The sequence below is a fragment of the Dinoponera quadriceps genome, unplaced genomic scaffold (assembly GCF_001313825.1).
Source record: "Dinoponera quadriceps isolate SergipeBrazil2010 unplaced genomic scaffold, ASM131382v1 scaffold1352, whole genome shotgun sequence".
NCBI lineage: Eukaryota > Metazoa > Arthropoda > Insecta > Hymenoptera > Formicidae > Dinoponera > Dinoponera quadriceps.
The window spans coordinates 1168797-1188922 of record NW_014555567.1 but is presented as its reverse complement, the minus strand read 5'-3'; the positions used below and the strand labels follow the sequence as shown (position 1 = coordinate 1188922).

At 38.4% G+C, this 20126-nt stretch overlaps 3 protein-coding genes across 8 annotated transcripts in view; 2 read left to right on the top strand and 1 right to left on the bottom strand.

Moving 5' to 3' along the window:
* LOC106744688 overlaps positions 1-1638 on the bottom strand; it is a 36601-nt gene extending 34963 nt beyond the window's left edge. The window contains exon 1 of one of the 2 annotated variants that reach the window (XM_014619648.1): positions 489-1638. The gene's annotated coding sequence lies outside the window, so the exon portion shown is untranslated. The remainder of the gene's footprint in view (positions 1-488) is intronic. The other variant, XM_014619646.1, reaches the window with a different exon arrangement.
* Positions 1639-1752: 114 nt separating this feature from the next.
* On the top strand, positions 1753-18381 carry LOC106744687 (elongation of very long chain fatty acids protein AAEL008004-like). Of its 5 annotated transcripts, none has more exons than XM_014619644.1 (9): positions 1753-1921; positions 13934-14118; positions 14684-14894; positions 15590-15638; positions 15985-16175; positions 16269-16349; positions 16542-16704; positions 16838-16977; positions 17734-18381. In XM_014619644.1, exons 3-9 carry the CDS (start codon positions 14829-14831, stop codon positions 17896-17898), a joined length of 855 nt encoding a protein of 284 aa, XP_014475130.1. In that variant the 5' UTR covers positions 1753-1921; positions 13934-14118; positions 14684-14828; the 3' UTR covers positions 17899-18381. The 5 variants fall into 5 exon arrangements, with proteins under 5 accessions (XP_014475130.1, XP_014475131.1, XP_014475127.1 ...); XM_014619645.1 differs by having other exon boundaries at positions 13931-14118; XM_014619643.1 differs by lacking the exon at positions 1753-1921 and adding an exon at positions 12185-12404.
* LOC106744689 (protein UXT homolog) lies at positions 9196-12078 on the top strand. Its single transcript, XM_014619649.1, has 2 exons — positions 9196-10838; positions 11625-12078. The coding sequence occupies exon 2, from the start codon at positions 11644-11646 to the stop codon at positions 12073-12075; it is 432 nt and encodes a 143-aa protein (XP_014475135.1). The 5' UTR covers positions 9196-10838; positions 11625-11643; the 3' UTR covers positions 12076-12078.
* Positions 18382-20126: the final 1745 nt, after the last annotated feature.

Here is a 20126-nt window from a genome sequence, read left to right as displayed (position 1 = left end):
ACGTTCATATCCGCCGTCATATATATGCATATAACGTGTTACGTATTTAGGAAGATTGTTGCAAGCGAGAGAGCGATAATAAAATGCACTTTATCCATTTAAACGTTCTATCGTTACGGCAATTTTGTCCGTCATTTTTCGTTCTATTTGAAGCTGAAGACCGTTTAATCAGTCAACCTTGTTGTAGTAACTGTACATTTTAGAAAAGAACGGTGCACACGATATGTATTTACGCGATCCACTTGTATTACTTTTTTCCACATCCACATCCCTAACCTCTAATCTCTGGCCACGCACAAGTAACCTTAAATCAAGGTCGAAACAAGCGTGTTTTTACATATTTATCTATCATTAACCAAAAAGTCTCGCTCAAGTCTCCTTCCTAACGATAAGCGTTATTTCCTCCTTCGATTTGATCGCAAAAAAGAACAACGTACATATCGTGTCGATGTAAAATGTCTAGTAACAAGTGCACATGGAATACTTACCTCTGGTCGCGCGACGCCACCTCCTCCGCCTCTTTTTCTCCTGTTTCTCTCGGCGGCAGTACCTTCCACAATGAACAACGGGGGAGGGGGGAGGGGACAAATTGACGGTGTCGCGCCGAGAGTCCACTGCTGACTCCGTCTCTCGCCACACGCGAGTAACACTGTTGCGACCCGGCGATCACGCGAGATCCGGCGTTTTAGCGCGCTCGATCGAGAAACTTTAGCGCGCTACGTATATATAATACAGTGCGAAATGTTGCGTAGTTTGATCGCTAACCACGCGACCGGCTGAAGCGACGTGACGTTACACGTGCGCGCTCGTCAACGACCTATGACAAAGCGCGAGAATTATTCTAGCACACCGCTTACGTATCTCTCGCATGTCCAGGCGATATACGTACACACACACGCAGCCGATCACACGAACGAGTAAAAGGGGGGGGGGGGGCGGCAAACGCGGCAGGAAGTCTCCACCCCCGGAAATGGACAGTCCTCCCCTCTTTGTCACTTTTCTCGCCCGTTTTCTCGTTTCCCCCTTTTCGTACGTCTCTTTCTGTTCTTATCTCGCCCGATCCGCTTATAGTCTCCGTCGTCCGTCTCTCGATAAATCGTTGCGTGCCTCCTCAATTAGCCACGTTGCGAAACGTCCGCGGCCTTGCAGCGAAATCGTAATCGTCGTCGCAGCGGTTGCTACCGTCGATATACGGTAGAAACAATAGCGCGGACGAACTGACGACGCAAACTACAGGCACCTAAAGTTTGTAACACAACAAAACGCGCGAGCGATAAAGTCGCGCGCACACACTGCACACGCGCACTACGTCCAGTCTCTCTCTCTCTCTCTTTTCTTCACTGTCGGATCACCAGTCCTTCCAACCGTGCGCGAACATGTACAGGCGCGCTTTTCTTTTACCCTTTACCGAGCTGGCTGCAACAACCGAAGAAGATCGCTTCGGTCGCCTGCCACTACCAGATAAGTCCCGCGATACACGTCGGTTCGCGCGAATGAGGTGAGCCCGGACGCGGCGGTTATGAGGCAGATGCAAGAAACAGCGAAGCGAAATGGAAAGACTCCGGGAGCCGCCAGTACGCTCGACGCGCGACTGCATGCAGTCCGTAACTCACTAAGAGTGCTGGTAGCAGCGGCACGTCGCGAAATGCATGTTGGCCGCGGGCAACGCGGCGGAGAGGGAGCAACGTCGAAGCAAAGGGAGGAGATACGGTGGTTACTCCGGGAGTGCGAGGGTCGGGAGGGGCTTCTCGCAGCAGTGTAGTGGTCGGCCGGGTGGAAGTGGCACGCGGCTTTAGACGGAACGTCGAGGTTTTACGATTGAATCCATCCGACGGAGTCGACCGATCGACCGGCGCGTAGATTATACCTGTGCGACATGCAGCGCTGTCAGGAGACTTCGATCGCGATGCGTTTTTATGCGGTAAGTTTTTCCGTAAGGTGCGTTTTTTTTTTTCTCAAACATTGGCATCGACACACACGAATCGACGTAACGCGTCGATCCGTGTTCTGAGTATCGCCGACGATTGACTTTATCGTGTACGCTGAGGTTAGGAAATATAACCGAGCATGTTGTATAGCTGGAAAAAAGATTGCCAACGTTTTTTCTCGCTGAGTTTCATAACGCATCTGTGTCCAGTAGGATAATTGTTTTTTTAGTCATTCTCGGGAGATTTTTTTTCTCTCAGGAAGGGATTTTTCTATTAGGATCATCGAATGCGTTCTAAAATGTACCTAAAGTGTAGATAAAAACGCCGCAAAACTTTCGCTCACTGACTACATGTATGCGCATAAAAAATGAGGTTATGGTAATTACTGTTACGGGACCTAATGCGAAAATAATTCGTTATGATGAAAAATAATATTTATGTGAATATATAGAAAAATACGTACGTATAAGAATATCGAGTATTTCGGGGACGTTCCTAGAGTGTCTTTTAAACATTTATGCTGCATGGGTATGTGTTGAAAATTTGACGAAACGAAGTGAGTCTCGAGAATAGAAGAGATTGTTAGAATCGATAACGTAGTGAATAAGACAGCGCATGAAAGGTAAAAATCACAGCGCGGTTTAAAATTGTCTAATACTCGTAATGTGCAGATTGCAGCAGCGCGGGTAATAATTAGACGCAAGAGCGTAGTATCTCCCGCGCGAACCTGTATAACGAGTATAATACCAAGAAACATCAGTCGCGTGTTAAATATGAGATAGCGACCTTACATAACACGTATTTGCACACGAGAAATATTGACGTGAAATATTCACAATAGCAACGTACGCACGGACTATATCAACATTGACTCGACACGTCGATTTTTAATCGGTATAACGCCGTCACTGGCTCGATATACCTGAGAATTTTTCGAATGTTCGCCGCGACAGAAGGTATCGGGTGTTTTCAAGATGTTGCGTCGATATATCTGACAGCACTGTATTCGCGCCTGCGAATGCAACAACGTCGCCCGTGATTGCCCGACGCGGTGAACCAGCAACGTGCGGTTGGCGTCACGACGTGACTTCGCGGCGATTCCGTGGGTCAGTGCCGGCTTTAGGGATGCGCGCAGACCGTTAGGGCACCGAAAATTACAGGTACGCACATTAACCCGCTTCCGACTAAAGAAGGACAACGCTGTATTCTCGTCGTATCTCTCACGTAATACTACGCTTTGCAATCATCATGATCGCATCTTACCAAATGAAATGCAATTCGTTTTTCGAAGAACCGTCTTATTTCTTGAGAGTAGAAACTTACCGTCCAACTAGGTTGTTTCTGCCGCCGTGAACAATTGTCGGATAACGTCTAAATAGTGTATTACGAGAAAAGGCGATCTCATCGTGTCATTTCAAGTGAATACGTCAATGAAAAGTGGTATTGCGGACGCGCACAACTTGGTCTCCAACTGTAGGAGATTAATTTTTCAGAGAAGTGTCAACCCACGGCTGTACACGACGAAGGATAGATATATTACATATTGAACGTGTGATAATTTATACCGCGGTTCAGTGTCAACATGACTTGCGTCATGACGTTATCGTGACGTTCGCTTATGCATCAATCGCATAATATATCGGTTGGGTAATATTGTATCGTATTATAATCTTTTCCTCTCGTCATTTTTTTTTACCACTCCGCAAAGTGCTGACTTTTATTCTCGTCAGGCTCGTAATAGCGACGGCGCATTCCAGAAATCGTCGTGTAATACACTAAGTACTGCGTATGCGAACAATGCAATTTAAACAACTGAGGACGGGCGTATCGCCGAGATAGGTGGGGAATGAAACTCGAATGAAGAAAATGCATGCGTGTGTGGTGAGCGTCCGCGCGGGAACAACTCCCGGTCGTAAAACGAAGCTAGTCGCGGAAAAGGATTTGATATATGTGTACGAGCTTTTATGTTTAATATCCTTCGTACGACGCGCTCGCGCAAGCGGTATCATATACGCGCTATCCTCTCAATACGATTCCTCTTTCCAAGGTAACCGAAGAGACCGACGACCATAATTGTTGGATAAGAGGTAAAACACGCCGACCTCTCGCGCTTACCCGTACCTTGGATTTACGTGACGTTATTGATTTTCTTAGCAGTTTTATCACGAAGCATGTAGCCGCTCGTTGATTTTATTCGCGTTACGATCAACTCTACTAGGTGCTACTAAACGATTTCGAGGATCGGTTACAGCCACCATCGTAGAAAACTGTCGGATAACGCCGAAACAGTATATCGCAATGCGAAGCACATTTTTAGTAAACTCTTCTCACTCGAGTTAATTCATTTGCATTCTATGATCATGATGATAGGCACTAAAAATCAGTTATTCCTTTATGGCGAAATTTACGCGTATCGAATAACAGACTATTATATTTTATGAGCGTAGTGGCACTCAAAATGGCCGTTTAAAGTTATGGTTGCACGCGATAAAAAATTGGTATTTATCATTTTTTTCTTAAAAATAAACATTAGTCGTGAAATAGAGAATGTTCCAATGCACTGGGAGAAATATGAGAATTTATCCACTCGAGCTCGCTATACATATACTTCTAGATCTTTAATAAACTTTTATCCTTACCAGACTTTATAGACTCCAAATAGGTTCCAAGGTAAGATGGAATTTTTTCATCCATGTTGCCATTCTTGTGACTTCTCTCGTGTTAGAATATACACACAGAGGATAACGCGCTTTCTCCCCCGCTTTCGTTTTTCTCAGTCAATCACTAAATGCTATTATGATAAGTATAAGTTTCTTCGTACCGTTTGTAGTCAGAAGTTGGGGGAAAAGCAAGAAAATCCTCGTGATTATCGGAGGGAGACGGTTTTAGGGGAGGATGTCGCGTTTGGTAGACGCAGAATGAGGAGAGACGGGCTGAGAGAGGGACGATCGTAAAATGTCGACGAAGTGGATTCACGGGCGCGATAGTCAACGTTCGGACAGGATAGATACGTGCACATACGCGATACTACGGTCGGTACTCCACTTGTGGCTGAATTTACTGATTGAACCGCGGCAGCCGTCGTTGCGGTCGAAACGGATTTTACGCGTTCCGGAGATGCCGGCGCAGCACCGGGAGCCTGCGAGCGCACGAGGCGACTGCGCTGAATTGTTTCGGGAAGGATCGTAAATCTCTTCGAGTCGATTCAGGTCGAAACAGGTGAGTCTCAAATCGAGACTCTGATCCTTACCAAGGCTGACGAGCGATAACGAGAAATGGTGCTTTATATTTACCATATACATCTCTTGCACGAATTTACATGATTAGAAATTTACGTGGCAACGGTATCGTTTCAATTGAAATATGTTTTCATGAGGATTGGGAAAATTATACGCAAGAGTATGAAAGGTTTCAATTTATGCGGATACATAAATTGCAGCAACACGGAGCAAACGAAATTAATTATAGAAATCCTTGTCGTTATTGCAAAAATGTTAACTTTCCCTTTCCGTTATGGACAAAAAATATAACGCCGTCACTAATTTGTTATCGAAAAAAATCATAGTAACGGCGTTGCAGATACTGTTTATTTCTCAATCCTGATCTTGATACATAGTCCAATCGAAATAATGATATTGAAATGAAGTCGTTTCTATGGACAAGTCCACTCGTTTATATCGGCATGTACGCGAGAAATAATCCTTCGAGTGTAAAGTTTAAATTATTCGAATCAGGAGCTGCCTGTTTCGCAATGTAACTCAACTGATCCGTGTAAAACTGATTCGTGTACATTTAAATATCGATTAATATTCACCGACGCAGTTTCTCAAACTATTTCATTCCACTTCTACAGTTCACAATTCTCCAATGTCCTTATATTGAACACGAGCTGCATTGACGATTTTCTTATCGATCCACAATATCGAGTCGAATTTTCGCGTGTATTAAGATCGCATATGAAACAACGCAGTACAGTATACTTGTAATCCGGGGAAATTTCATAAAATCTCAATTTTACCACTAGAAACTTGGGGCGCACGACGTCCAACGGCTTTGTCACGAAAGATATGCATTGTAATTTTTAATAACAGGGTACAAGCACGACAGCGCGTTGCGTGACGGGCCAAGTATTAAGTCCGTAATAAGTTAAGTTTCGTACGAAGAAACGAGTAACAAGAGCAAATCGCGATAAAAGATATTGAACCGTACACGCTACTCGAGTGTCAAGTATCAAGGCGGGATTCGCGATACGGCCTGAGGCCCGTTGAAAATGTTCTGCGCTTGTAACGATGGCGCAGCGCATTCCACGCGGTAACAGCGACAGGGCGGGCAGTCAAAAAAGAAGACGCCACATCATGATTGGCCCGAGACCGAATCGCCGCGATAAGGAATCGTGAGTTACGTACCTCGGCGCGGCGTATCGTGAGATGCGCCCGGTCGAATTCAATTTAAAGCACACAGAGATCCGTGACCGAGAGCGGACAACACGGCGGACTCGATCATCCCGATTATCGTCACGGTCGCCGGGGAATTTCACTGCAGCTCACGCGATCCGAAATTGGCGAAAATACCGATAATTGTGTCGATCATGCTCGAAGGTGCGTTTGCGGAGCATGACGTCTCCTTTCGAACAGAGCAGCGCACACGTTCCGGCTAACTTTCGCGTTTTTACATATTCGCGGCGTTCGATCCTCCCGAGAACTTTCTCTCGGTGTCTCGGTTCGTAAAGTAAAGAGCACATCGAGGTTGTCGAAACGATTCCGCGTATATAAATCGAAAGAAACGTTTATCATTTTATTTATATCGCCGACTCACACTACGATTTCTGTAAACATCGCTCGCGCTGCTTAAGTGTAGCAACACACATACAACGTGAGCACGCATTTTGTTACGAACGCGTTATGTGTATAGCGAAAAGATTAAAAGCTCTCTTTGCGTTACGTGAGAAGACACGACGAAAAAAACGACACGATAAACACCGGCTCGTGGAAGAAGAAACGAAAAAGAATCAGTCGCGTTGCACTCGCAGCTACACGATGTAAACAGGATAAGCAAGTAGCCAGAGAAGGGCGAGGCAATGAAACGGCATAAAAGCCGAAGTAAGAGAAAGGTGTGTATGCACCGATTAAACCAGCCCTGTGATCTCTAATGTCAAAAAATCATATTTTTTGGCGATAAATTTGCGCCGAAAAGAATCTGCGCTTAGTTAGTGATAACGTGAATAGTTCCCTTACAGGAATCGCTAATCGATTCACAGATGAAACGAAGAACTCTACAAAAACTTAGGAAATGTTTTGATTAACGTAGTATAAATAGATGTGAGTCACTTAAAAAATAGCGAAGTTGCGTTACTGCCAATTGTTTAAACTGCTGTAACTTGTCAATCGTTCGACTACAACTGAAATCAGAGACCGACAGCTACACAGTGAAAAATTTGTGTTAAATTTCATATATTTCGCGTGTCCCAAACGGTCCATTCAAATTTTTGTCTTAATTTAATACAAGATGAAGATGTTGAAAAGTAACACAAAATATGTCAAAAATTAAAACAAAATATGTTAATCGACATTAAAATATAAAATGTGTTATTTTAATATTTACACATATTGAATATCGACACAACACAAAATGTTGAGGTAATGTAAACGCAAAAATGTTAAATTAACACACGAGTATGTTAAAAATTTACCAGAAAAGTTTTTAAAAGAACTGATTTTAACACAAGTGTAAAATATTTTTTACTACTTAAAATTCTATTCTTAATCGAAGTGTACTAGTAAAATTTTTTATTTCAAAGTTGGGTGCGAACCATTTCTTTAAATCGCTATATTTTTAATAGCTGAAGCTGTGCACAATATTACGCAAACAAAATGCTAGTGTTTCCTTTGTTAAAAGAATAGTTTTTTCAAAAATTGGATGCCATTAAATGATGTTTATCCGATGATATTACAAAAAAAGTACTTTGATGTTACAAATATATATTACGCGGGAAATTCAGAAATTTTGCGGGTATTGTGAAATTATTTCGTAACATGTAGTTATTACGTGGACCACGAAGAAACTGTATTCACATTGAGTAACGAAAACGGAAAACTAAAAGCGATTGCTTACGCCGCACGCAATCTGTAGAAGCCGAAGAAAAAAGTTCGATCATTTTTTACCTTAAATTCTGCACGCGAATAAGAAAGAGGGCGATACCCCTCTCGTGATTGCGCATCGTAGTGCACCTGCACACGGAGTTTTTTGTGAACGGGTCCCGACGGCGACTTCTCAGTTGGCGCTTAATTGTGTGGGATCTCTTTTTGCGTGTGACTAATCGACGGCATCCAGCGAAGAAAGTATTTCGGACGGGAATTACATCGGTTTCGCGAAAAACGATCTTCGACGGAGTTAACACGAAGAACGCACGCACACATTTACGTACAGCTCAGCATATCGTGTCGGGTCTTCGATCGTAATGCAATGACACTCACCTTTTCAGGTAATTTAGCGTGCAGATTTATGGAATTATTAATTTTTAAGAAGCAGTCTAGTTTCAGTTCGAGCTCCTTTCATATTTATTTTCATACTTATCAATAAGTAATAAATCTAAACCTGGAAGTGGAATTGCAATTGATGCAACGTCCTGTGTGAACGATGCTTAATACCACGACATGGTAACCAAAGTTTGCCGCTGGGCGTTAATGGTTTAATTCGCCGCCTTGGGCAATCGACTGTGTTACCTGATCGGACAGAGCACGCCATCGTGAAATTCACGAGAAACGGAGCATATTACGGGCACATGAGACAGTAGAGCGCCGGAAGTATTCCGCGGCTATTACCGTTCTCCAAAGCAGCGAAAGTTAACATTGCGTCCGCAAGCCCCCGTCTTACGTTGGATGACCCCATATATTCCAGCCCTGCAGTTCCTGCCAGTCGACGGCCTTGACCGGACATTATTTGCTTTATGATAGCATTCGAAAGAAAGTAGCCGAGTTTCAACTACTCCGCGCCTGCTGGGTGACCAAAGCTCGGTCAATTCGCGACTCACGACAATCAGTCATCGATCTTGACCTCGACCGCGTTTGTCATTTGAGATAGATAGTGATATGCAATATTATCGCGGCTTGAATGCGAATGGAAACATCTAGCAGTTTGATTTTATGGAATCCGTGGCATTAAAGCGGCTCTTTGAGTGAAATGGATTTTGACTTTGTTTTGTACTTCTTACGGATTCTATAACAAAAAAAAAATATATATATATATATATATATATATATATATATCAATAGAATACGGCACTCCGAAAAGCACAGATAGTTGAGATTTATCAAAATGATTTCCTTTAATTTGTTACATTCGATTTAAACAGCACATATTTCTGACTACATGCGAGTACATTATTTATTTTTCATATAAAAATACATCACGGGATAATAATCACCTGCCTTGAGTTTTTAATCAAGAAATTCGATGACTCTAGATGCACTCGCAACAGATACTTCGGAACAAAAACAGCAAGTTATACGTTGGCTTTCTGGAAGACGTCTCTTACCAACGCATCTATTTGTGTGTGTAAATCCTATTACTTATCTGTTTTCGAGTCACGTAGTAACATTGGCCATTTTCATTCAAGAGTATTGCATTAGCGTTGACATTTCTCGGAAAATTATATAAATAATTGTGATAAGTGCATAGGTACAGAGTGCGGGCCGCGATTATTCCTTCTACTAGTGATTTCCTAAATTGTAGTGCAGCGACTATCTGCCCGTAACGGAATTATTACACGCTCTGCTGCGTTAAGGTAAGTGAATACTATGTGATCACTGCTCACTATGCAAATGCACACTAGCTACCGGCGGTACGACGTCGCAGCGTGACATGTGACCGTAAATCTTGAAGCTATCGTACGAATTAGCATAATAGTACTTTTTATCTAAGAAATGTGCAAATGGAGCGATAAAACATACGTTAGGTTTTTACATTGTATCCCGCTTAAAAATATGTTTCAATCATACCGATCTGACGATACACTTGCACGTATCGATATGGGAGTTGGTTTTGAAACATTGAAGAAAAGTGAGAGCATAGTATAATTTTGAAATATAGTGGTCATATCGACTTCTCAAATAAATTAGCAAACGTATGTCGCGAATTGTACATTAACGTCGGATAACGTGTATATTTAAATAAAATACGCATTATAATACAATACGAAACTGAAGCTGAATTCACTTTGTGAAATAAAACATGCTTATACGCTTAAATATAACAAAATAAAGTAAGATAAGAGGTTGCAGAGAAAAAATAAGAGAAGAAGGGAGGCAAAGAGAAGAAAGGAAGCAAAAAACAGTTCAAATTCTATTCGGCTCTCTTGTATCTCTGTGTTTGCTCACGTTGAAATTGAACATATGCGGTATGTTCATATATAGACTGCGTTCAGGGAATTCGCTATCAGCGTTACTGCATCACTTTATCGCTCATTAGATACAAAACAAGAATAGAATGACGCAATAGTGCCGATAGCACATTCTCTAAATGAAACTTTAGTAAACTAAGCTTATAAAATATACATAAAATAAAATATAAAATATAAATATAAAATAAATTTATCTTTGGAAGCAAATTTAATATGTACGTTTTTAATGTAAATTGAAAACAGCAGTACTCTAGGTTTGCAGCACATATTTCGCCATGTCATTCAAGAAAATACCTAACTTGTGTGGAGATTGTAGGAACCTCCTTCAGTAGCTATTGCTAAGGAAGGCTTCTAATATATCTACAGTGAACTTGCTGAAATCTTCGCCAGGCCAGATGTCGCACGATCTCGCACAGTTTAGAGCTGGTGTAAAAACGTGTTTATATTTTTCAAAGAATCTTTATAATACGGTCCTTCTAACCTTAACCATATTTAAGTCTATGACTGATAATGTGAGTGACAGTATCATAATTGTGCAAGATAAGATATGTACATTTATAAAATTCTGTGTAACATAACCTAAATATTCGATGTATTTTTATCGAAACATATGTTCGATTTTCAGTGTATAAGGCATACGTGAAATTCTTGTCGTTAAAACTTGGAAGTTAATAAATTTTCTTTTTAAATATAAGTATTTCGACCCTTTATGCTTTTGAAGTATTGTCAATTGTCAGTTTAAAAGTGCATAACTTCAGAACATATTAGTACACATGATAGCTTTAGATAAATATATGATTCTGACATTATTACAGTAACTGATAAAATTGGTGAAAATCTTTAGAAGTTTGTAAAAGAAACCGTGTTATTCTGCTACATGACAATATTAAACATGTTGCTCATCGAAAGAAAGGAAGATAATGAATATTAGTTGCAATGTTTTAGTATCAGGCTTATTCCTCAGGGTTAACCACTTCAGATTACATTTGTTCTAGCCAATGCATTATGCTTTGGAAAATACGCACTTATGAACAGTTAACAGTATCAGAACATTTATCGACAATTTTATTGACTAGTTACGAAAGAATCAGTTATCTACCCCAAAAGTAGCATAAAATGATGCGAAGTGATGACAAATTTTCCACCATTTATTTTAGTTAAATATGTATTTATTTATTTGGAAAAATAAGGCTCAATTTGATAAAAGAGATATCTCGGAAAGAATTTGCGTATACCTAATACACAAAATATCGTAAATCATAGTCACTTTTTCATACTTTATTTTTCTTATCTTGTAGATCCAGAATTTAATTACCTATGGATCCTGAAATTCAGAAAAAGATTTCAGAATTTGAATCTTTCGTGAACGACGTGCTGAAGGCTGATCTTGCCCAACTGGCTGAAAAGCTTGATTCCAAAAATTCTGATGTTGCCGAGTTTCTACAATTGAAATCAATAATAACAACATTTCAGAATACGGACATTGAAAAAACTGGCTTCAAAACTCAAGTGGATATTGGAAGTAGTTTCTTCATTCAAGCACAAATTACAGATGCTTCGAAGATCTTTCTGAACGTTGGTTTGGGACATTATGTTGAATTTACTTTGGACGAAGCTCTAGTTGTTATAAATGTACGGATCAAGCTTCTGAAAGGACAAATCGCTAATTTACGCCGAGCAATTGCAAGGACCAATGCTCACATTAAGTTAATCCTTTTATGTATTGGAGATTTAGAAAGGATTAAATAAAAGGTTCAAATACTTTTGTTAAAAAATGAAATTTCATATTTCTTGTAAATAAAATTAATGCATAATTATCATTACATACTTATAGAGAATTTATTTTTATAAATTCTAGAATAAATGTCAATATATATACGAAACAAATATGATTCACAATGTGTTATTTCCAAAAGAATATTTATCTTTCGTCGACGCTGGTGTGCGAAGAAAAGCGCAAACATTCTCGAAATATTCAGCGTGACTTCGATCGACTATATACTCGAAAATGTGTTTCATGATAATTTTATGGTGAAGACGAGGTCACTTGCAAAACAATAAATCGTGAATTAAATGACGTAAGTAAATCTGCTCCAAATAATATCTTATATCTTAAACGAAACATTTCAATCTGTTAACTTCCAAATAGACTCCTTATTTTCTCGGAGCTAATAAATATAATTCCAGAGATTCAGATACGTATCGTTTATTAACGATTCTATCTATTTTGCGTAATGTGCTAATGTAAAAGACACATAATATGCGCTTTATGAAAGTACATTTAATGAATCTTGTCTGGAGCAGTATCCTTAGCCGAGACAAGATGGCATGTCTGCTTCGTCCATTCTACTTATTAATTTTTAGCAAATCTGCAATCACTTATGCAGATATGTGTAAAAATAGCCTTCCTATCAGTTTTCCCCTATCTTATCTTCGTGTATGCATCTTATACTTGATGACTTAAGCTACTGCTGTACTGTATTGCGTACAAGTTAAGGGCTTGCACAGTATGTTTCAAGTATGTTTACCAGTACTCTTACGCATATATTATCCGTCCCTCTATTAAGTACAAAGAATATTTGCAACTCATTCATTCATTACCTCTTAAAGGAGGAAATTCCAGAGTTTTTCAAAACTTCTGTTCATAATCGATAAGTTCAAAATAACGTACCAATTTCTTCACTTATCGCAATGTTGTTGAGAGAATCATAATATTTAATCATAACTTAATCTCTCATTTGCTTATTAAGATACACAACAGTGCATCATGTTAAAAAAGTATTACGACGATAATATATAGTTAAATTATTAAACTAATTATATTTCGTACAATATGAAATTGTATACTTTTCCGTGATTAGAAAATCTTATATATGTTTTTTAAATTTTTATTTGAATGCATTATGATGCAAAAATGCACTGTAGTAATTGATACAATATAACACGATGTTTGATACTATGTAATAAATTATTTTGTGAAATTTACATTTTTAAAATCGAACAAAAGATTAGTGACTGCCGGAACATTTCTGTGTTATCCCTCTATAGTCTTCTAGCTATGACGAAAGCTTTACCTTCTGTTGATAATATTGTAATATCTTCTATTGGCAACATTTATGCTTTATTATTTTCTGCATATATAGTTTAATTAATATAGAATATAAATATTAAAGATATAAATATGCTTGTTACATTTAATATATATAATAAACACAATCTTATAAATGAATACAATATTCTCTTATTAGTGGCTGATAGTAACGATACTCTTCGGTAATGTCCTTTAGAAGTTTTCCTTTGAAGAATATAGATGACATGAACAAAAATTTCTAAATTGTTCTATACGAAATAGTACGTTAAATATTTTTAAATATAATAAATAAAGTGTTTTTCTTCAAATGTAATCGTCACTAATTTCTTTATTCAGATTGAAGCAATATAAAAAAAGAATATGACAAAAAGTTTCTACACAATTTAGCGACTTGGATTATATAAATTTTTTTTTTTAATTTGGTTGTTTAATTATTCTACATTTATATATTTTTATCATTAAGATGATTATGTGCGGCTAACGTATACACTCGCATTTTGATTAATACAAAAGCAGTTAGAGAAGAGAGGGGAAAGAAATAACGAATTCCAGACACGGAAATCAATTTGTCTGGCTCAACTATGCGAAACGCAGTAATTGGATGAGCTGATTAGGAACGATCAGCAGTAAATTTCTGATACTAAGATAGGAGGTCAATTTCGTGACTCTCTTTTCAACTCGACTCGCAGTGCCAAGACAAAGTATGTACCGAGTCGGCTAATCCACATTTAAATAACTATATACGAAGAAGCCTTGTATCTATACTACCTAGAATATAATTATTCGCCATGGCTGTATACTTGTACTTACCGAAGACAGCTTTTGCTCAAGATATTTTTCGATATTATTATTGCTGTTATGTATAATGCATCTGTAATCTATTCCTTTAACTCACATCAGCATTTTCTTCGTAATACTAATATAGAAAGTATTATTAAAATATAACTCACACATTCTATGACAAAAAGAAATGATGAGAACATGCGTAAAAAATAAAATTATATTTACTATCTTGTAAATATTTTTTTAACTTCTCTATAATACATTCGTGTAGTTTGTTCAAAACATCTCCGTTTACCTGTGCAAAATTAAAATATTCAAGAAATTATTAATGTATGAAATAACATAAGTTATGAGACAATAGGTACATAGTTTGGTATTATTGACTGCTGTAAAAATATAATAAGGATAATCTTATTGTGCTTTCCGTTTTTATCTATTGTATATTTTGGCTTCACTTTATGATATTTTATTACAATTTCACAGGGCGCTTTGTTCATTAATTACAACCCTGCTCTCTAAGTCGACGCTAGGGGTTCTTGGTCTGCAGATGAGCATAAAGCGCAGTAGGTTACCGGCGCGAAGGGTTAACACCCAACATTGACCATACGTGTGTTCCTTTCTAAAAAAAATGTCGGCGGACATATATAAATTGGAGTCACAATGTGGGAAGAGTTTGCCAAATTTTTCTTCAAAGGTGCGTATCTTACTTTTGCCACTTATTTTTTGAATATTTCGTTAAAAAATAAAATTTCTTAAAGTTTTTCCGAATTGAGAATCTACATAGAAATTGTATAGACAAATACAGAATTTCGTGTCGTCGACCATCAAATTTGTTTTTATTAACAAATTGATATATCTTGTTCAATGTGGAATATGTTTTGCTTAATTCAAAATCAAATCTATTCCTTGTGGGCATTTTGGTAAAGTGCTGACCTCGACAATTAGCTAACAATTGGGCCAATGTTAGTAATCAACTGTCGTTTGATAAATTCAGCGGTATAGCGGAACTGGGCCGTCACAGAGTGCTGCTCTGGTAACGGAAATTGTTTAACATATCGTGGTTGAGGAGAGATAAGCTCTCTCCACAACCGGTAGATTTTAATATTTAAATGTATGTTACTGGGTCGCTAAGGAGCAAAATTAATATTACAGTCAAATGACGCTTAGAAATTATAATCCATTTAGTGAAAAGAGTTCAATTTATAAACATAATTATTTTTTCTATCACATATATAGTATCAACATGTATATTTGTAACTGATGATATATTTTTCTGCTTTATCACTTTATCACTGACATTCACCGACTACTGGATTCTCATTGGATTCAACGTTTGCTTGGTTTTGTTATTTCACTTAATGTGAATAATCGGCCTTTTTGGCTATTAAGGACTTGAGACTAGCGGATATCTATCACTACCTTGTCAACGATATTTCGGGTAAGTTAGATGAAGAAATGAAATAAATACGATTTATATACAGAAGATTTCTTCAAAATTCCAGAAAAATAAGATACAGTAATTAAATACTGAGACTGATCCAAATTGACAATGTGACGATATAATACGTTGAAGAAAGAAGTTGTATATTTTCTTGAGTTTATTGAAAGGCTCTATTGTTAAATAAGCAGTTTTAAAAATTTCGTCATTTAGCAACCGCGTGATTTTCTCATGTGCTACATTTAATAATTACAACATTTCTTCTAACAACATTTCTTCTAACATAAATATATCTTCTGAATATCTTGCTATTTCGATACTCAAAAATTTCTTTTTCGATTTATAGACCCTAGAGTTTCCAACTGGCCCTTGATGTCAAGTCCATTTGGTATAACACTAATTTCGCTCGCTTATTTGTCCTTCGTCCTTTGCTTCGGACCAATGTATATGAAAGATAAGAAACCTTACATGCTTACCAAAATTATGATTTGTTATAATATTTCCGTCGCAACTGCAAGTGCCGTTATATTCTATGGTGTTAGTATAATTAAGAAATTTAATATATATCCACTTTATCTTTTTCTGCATATATTTTTAGATCTAAGCTATTTAATATCATTTGTTTGTTAGATCCTTACGTCTGGTTATACAACACATCTTTCCGTGGGATGCGAGCCCTTCATCATTTCAGACGATCCCATGTCGATCAGCGTATGTAATTAAATTTTTTAATTAAGTATTATATATTAATGTTCCCTTCTTATTGAAGTCTAGATGTAAGAAAGTTTAAAATAGAGCTTTAATGAAATCAATATTTGTAGGGTCGAGAAAAAAAAATATTTGAGAAAAAATATGGTTTAATATAGTGATTTTAGTATATAGAAACTTTTATTGTGCTTTCAGATGGCTCGATGGGTGTGGTGGGTACTTATTTTAAAAATCACTGAGCTAGGAGATACCGTCATTTTCGTACTCCGAAAAAAATATAATCAAACGTCATTTCTTCACGTATATCATCATACAGCGACTCTCTTTCTGGCTTGGATCTCTTGCAAATATGCGCCAGGTATGTGTTAAGTGAAGGGTATAAATTATATTTTTTAATTAGCATTTTATAGATTCCGTAATTTTATCGAAAAAAAAGAAGTTATTTATTATAATCACAATTGAATAGAAAATGATTAGATGATGATGCACAGGTGGTATGTGGACCTTCATAATGTTACCCAATTGCGCGGTGCATGTAGTTATGTACATATACTACCTCTGTGCTTGTTTGGGGCCGAATGTGCAGAAGATGATCATCCCTTGGAAGAAATATATGACCAGTTTGCAACTGGTATGTAAACATTTTGAAAAATTTGTTTGTCGGTTTTAAAATGATTCAGGTTTCTACATTCGTTACGATCGGACTTAAGAAACTTAGCGCACTTAGCGCTGGATAGATTTACGTACAAAAAATAGCGTGTTTCGTGTGATACGTTCATATACATGGACTTCATTGTGGTTACAGCGCTTCTATAATTCGATAACTGGCTTTTCACGAGGGATTGAAAAGCTTCGTAAGCGCTGCTTGCAGAATCACACGTGTTCTCGTCGAATCCCAATTCGGTTTGCATTTGAGCGTGGCGGCAGGGGGTGGGGAGACGGGTGGACGAAGGCTCGCGGTACCGTTTTTAATTAAATAATCCGTTACCAGAGAATTTTTATTTCCGGCGATATCGACGGAACGATTTATCGGGTTACGTGGTTGTTTAATTTCGCGCGGAGCTTTTGCGCTCTAGAATCCCGGTCAGAGGTTGGATGAGGAAGGGCAAAATCGTGTGCGCTTTTTTGCATGCGGCGTATCGAGCCTGTCGAGTGTATACTATATGAATACTATCTATCCTTACTACTTTTTCTTGATTCGTCGCCAATATTCGTTTAAGCGCGTCCTTTCCGAATCGTAAATCCTAAAAATAAATATTTCACCGATGTAGTTTTAACCAAGCGTAAAATCACGTGACAAAAGTATTATTATATTTCATTGTATTGTAAATTTTTTTCGCATTTGCTGCACAGTAGAGTCGATATTATTCTTATTCTTTTATTCCAGATCCAATTCGCTATCATGGTGGCCCATACGTTTCAAGCGCTTCTACCAGCTTGCGAGCCAACGCGGAAACCATTAGCATACATTTACATGTCCCAAGTCGCCTTTATATTCTATATGTTCTTAGACTATTATAGAAAGTCGTATTTGAGGAAAAAGACAGAGTGAGCGAGCAATCCTTTACGATGACGCGATAGTTGTCCGAAAGAAGATGAACTTCGGGAAATCCGCGTGTTCGGAGGTTCCGCGTCGAAAGTTTAAATGAATATTATATCGAGTGAGCAAAGTTTCTCTCCTAAATAAGTTAATTTATAGTCAGTTTGATAAATAGGGACGCATGCAAATTCTCGATAACTTTTAATAATATCAGGAATGCACATATATTTCCCATAGGGATCGCATAATTTCGAAAGTTCGGTATTAAAATTATCAATTTGAGTTTATCGATGCGCCGTTTACCTTCGCGCCGTATAGTGTGCGCGAATAATTAACAAACGCTTTTGTATTTTTGTAGTAGAGAAAATATTCTTGCGAGGCTTGATTTCATTTTGCCGATATTACAAGGTTTCGAAACTCTACCGATAATTTGATTGCCTGGCGTCGTTGATACGTTCGTGGAATAAATAACAAATAAAAAAAGTAAAAATCGTAGTTCGAAAATTTTTGAAAATTCTTCCCGTATAATCACGGAAGAGACAAGACAAACGAAGAAAGTAGACTCCCCGACGTAAAATGAAACGTTCACATTGTTCGAGGCGAGGCAGCGAAAGAATAAGAAGAAAAAAGATATGCATGGAATGAGTCGCTACGAGATGGGATGTGTTAGGCCGCGCATGATCCTGCTGCGATACGTCAGCTCGGATTTTATTCGTTGATCCATCTGTCGTCGAATCCTTTTCTCCTTTCCGATTTGCCGCGCATTATACAATGTTTCGGATTACGTGGTGTCAGTGTTGCGGATCCGACATGCCGAATCTATATCACCGTCGCGGAATTCTCTCGTTCTTTTCTTTCCCGTCCTCGCCTACATTCTGACACATGAGTGTCCGTCCATTGGGCGTCAAAATAGAAGATATTTCAGGATGCTAGCCGTGAAATCGTAAAATATCATGAAATAATACTCGAGGAAAATCCTAATTTCTATCACGGTCTCGCTTGTTTGTTCACAAACTCATATGATCGCTCTCCGTGTCGTCGTCGACGTCGTCGTCTCGTAGTCGTCACGTCACGAACGTCGCAGCTCCGCTGTTCGAGCGTGTATAGCTTATTCCATGGCCGAAACCGTCGTAATGCAATCCCATTGTCCCCCATACGCATATATATATATATATATATATTATATATATATATATATATGTATATATGTATGTATATGTATATAGTCAAGTATATAAACGTCGTTCCATGTAGATACACAGGAGGGCCGCATTACCTTGCTCGACTGTTTTCCCGGCCGACTGATATTAGCATAGTGGATTAGTGCGTCCGTGGCTTTAAGTCGACACGCATGGCCTCACGCCGATAAGACTTTATTAACGCCGCCTGTATTTATCTCATGCTTCAAGCAGCGACCCCTTTCTGCATAGCACGTCCTTCCTTTTATAGATTGTCGTCGTGTATGCGATATGCTAATCGTTGTCGCTAAGGGCAATAGCTCCGTGTATGACACGTAATATATGTTATTATCATTATCGTTTACCACTTCTCGCTATCGCATTTAGTATAATTATTTTATAAGACACTGTCTATCTCCCTCCCTTCGGGTTAATTTGCTTCAGAGTCATTTATTTGCAATTACGATAAATTGCCGATTATTAGTTGCGAATGACGAGTAGTCGTCATTTTTGTACTGGGCGTTTAACTAACGCTATTCAACGCAATAATTGCCACGCTTATCCGCTATTTGTTTTGCGTGAGTAATCGTTGCTCGATGCTGAACATATTGAGGCTACACGTCGATTTATTTACTCCGGATAGTCGGGGTATAAGGGATCGAGGGCGCCGTACTAAAGGTGTACTTGGATTAGCATACGAAAGAAAGAGAGGGCTTGTTTCGAAAGTACGACGAAGAGTGGATTATCGAAGTTAAAGTTTCATCGCTACCTTGACGTTACTCTGCAACCCGCTTATTTATCCGGAGCTGCTCCGGATCGTTCAACTTACACGTTATGCGATATCGTCTTACCTGTTTTTAGCACATTATTTTAACTAACATGATAAAACAGAAAATAAAGACGCGAAGAAATACGAGACCAATAACTCGCATGTCTCAGAAAAATGATCTCGTCTATATATATGCGCTATACATTCTATCTTATTTACGTGAAAAGAAACGCGCGCTTTTCTGAACAGAAAATTGTAGTGTGCAACTTGTAAAACGACACATGTAATATTTA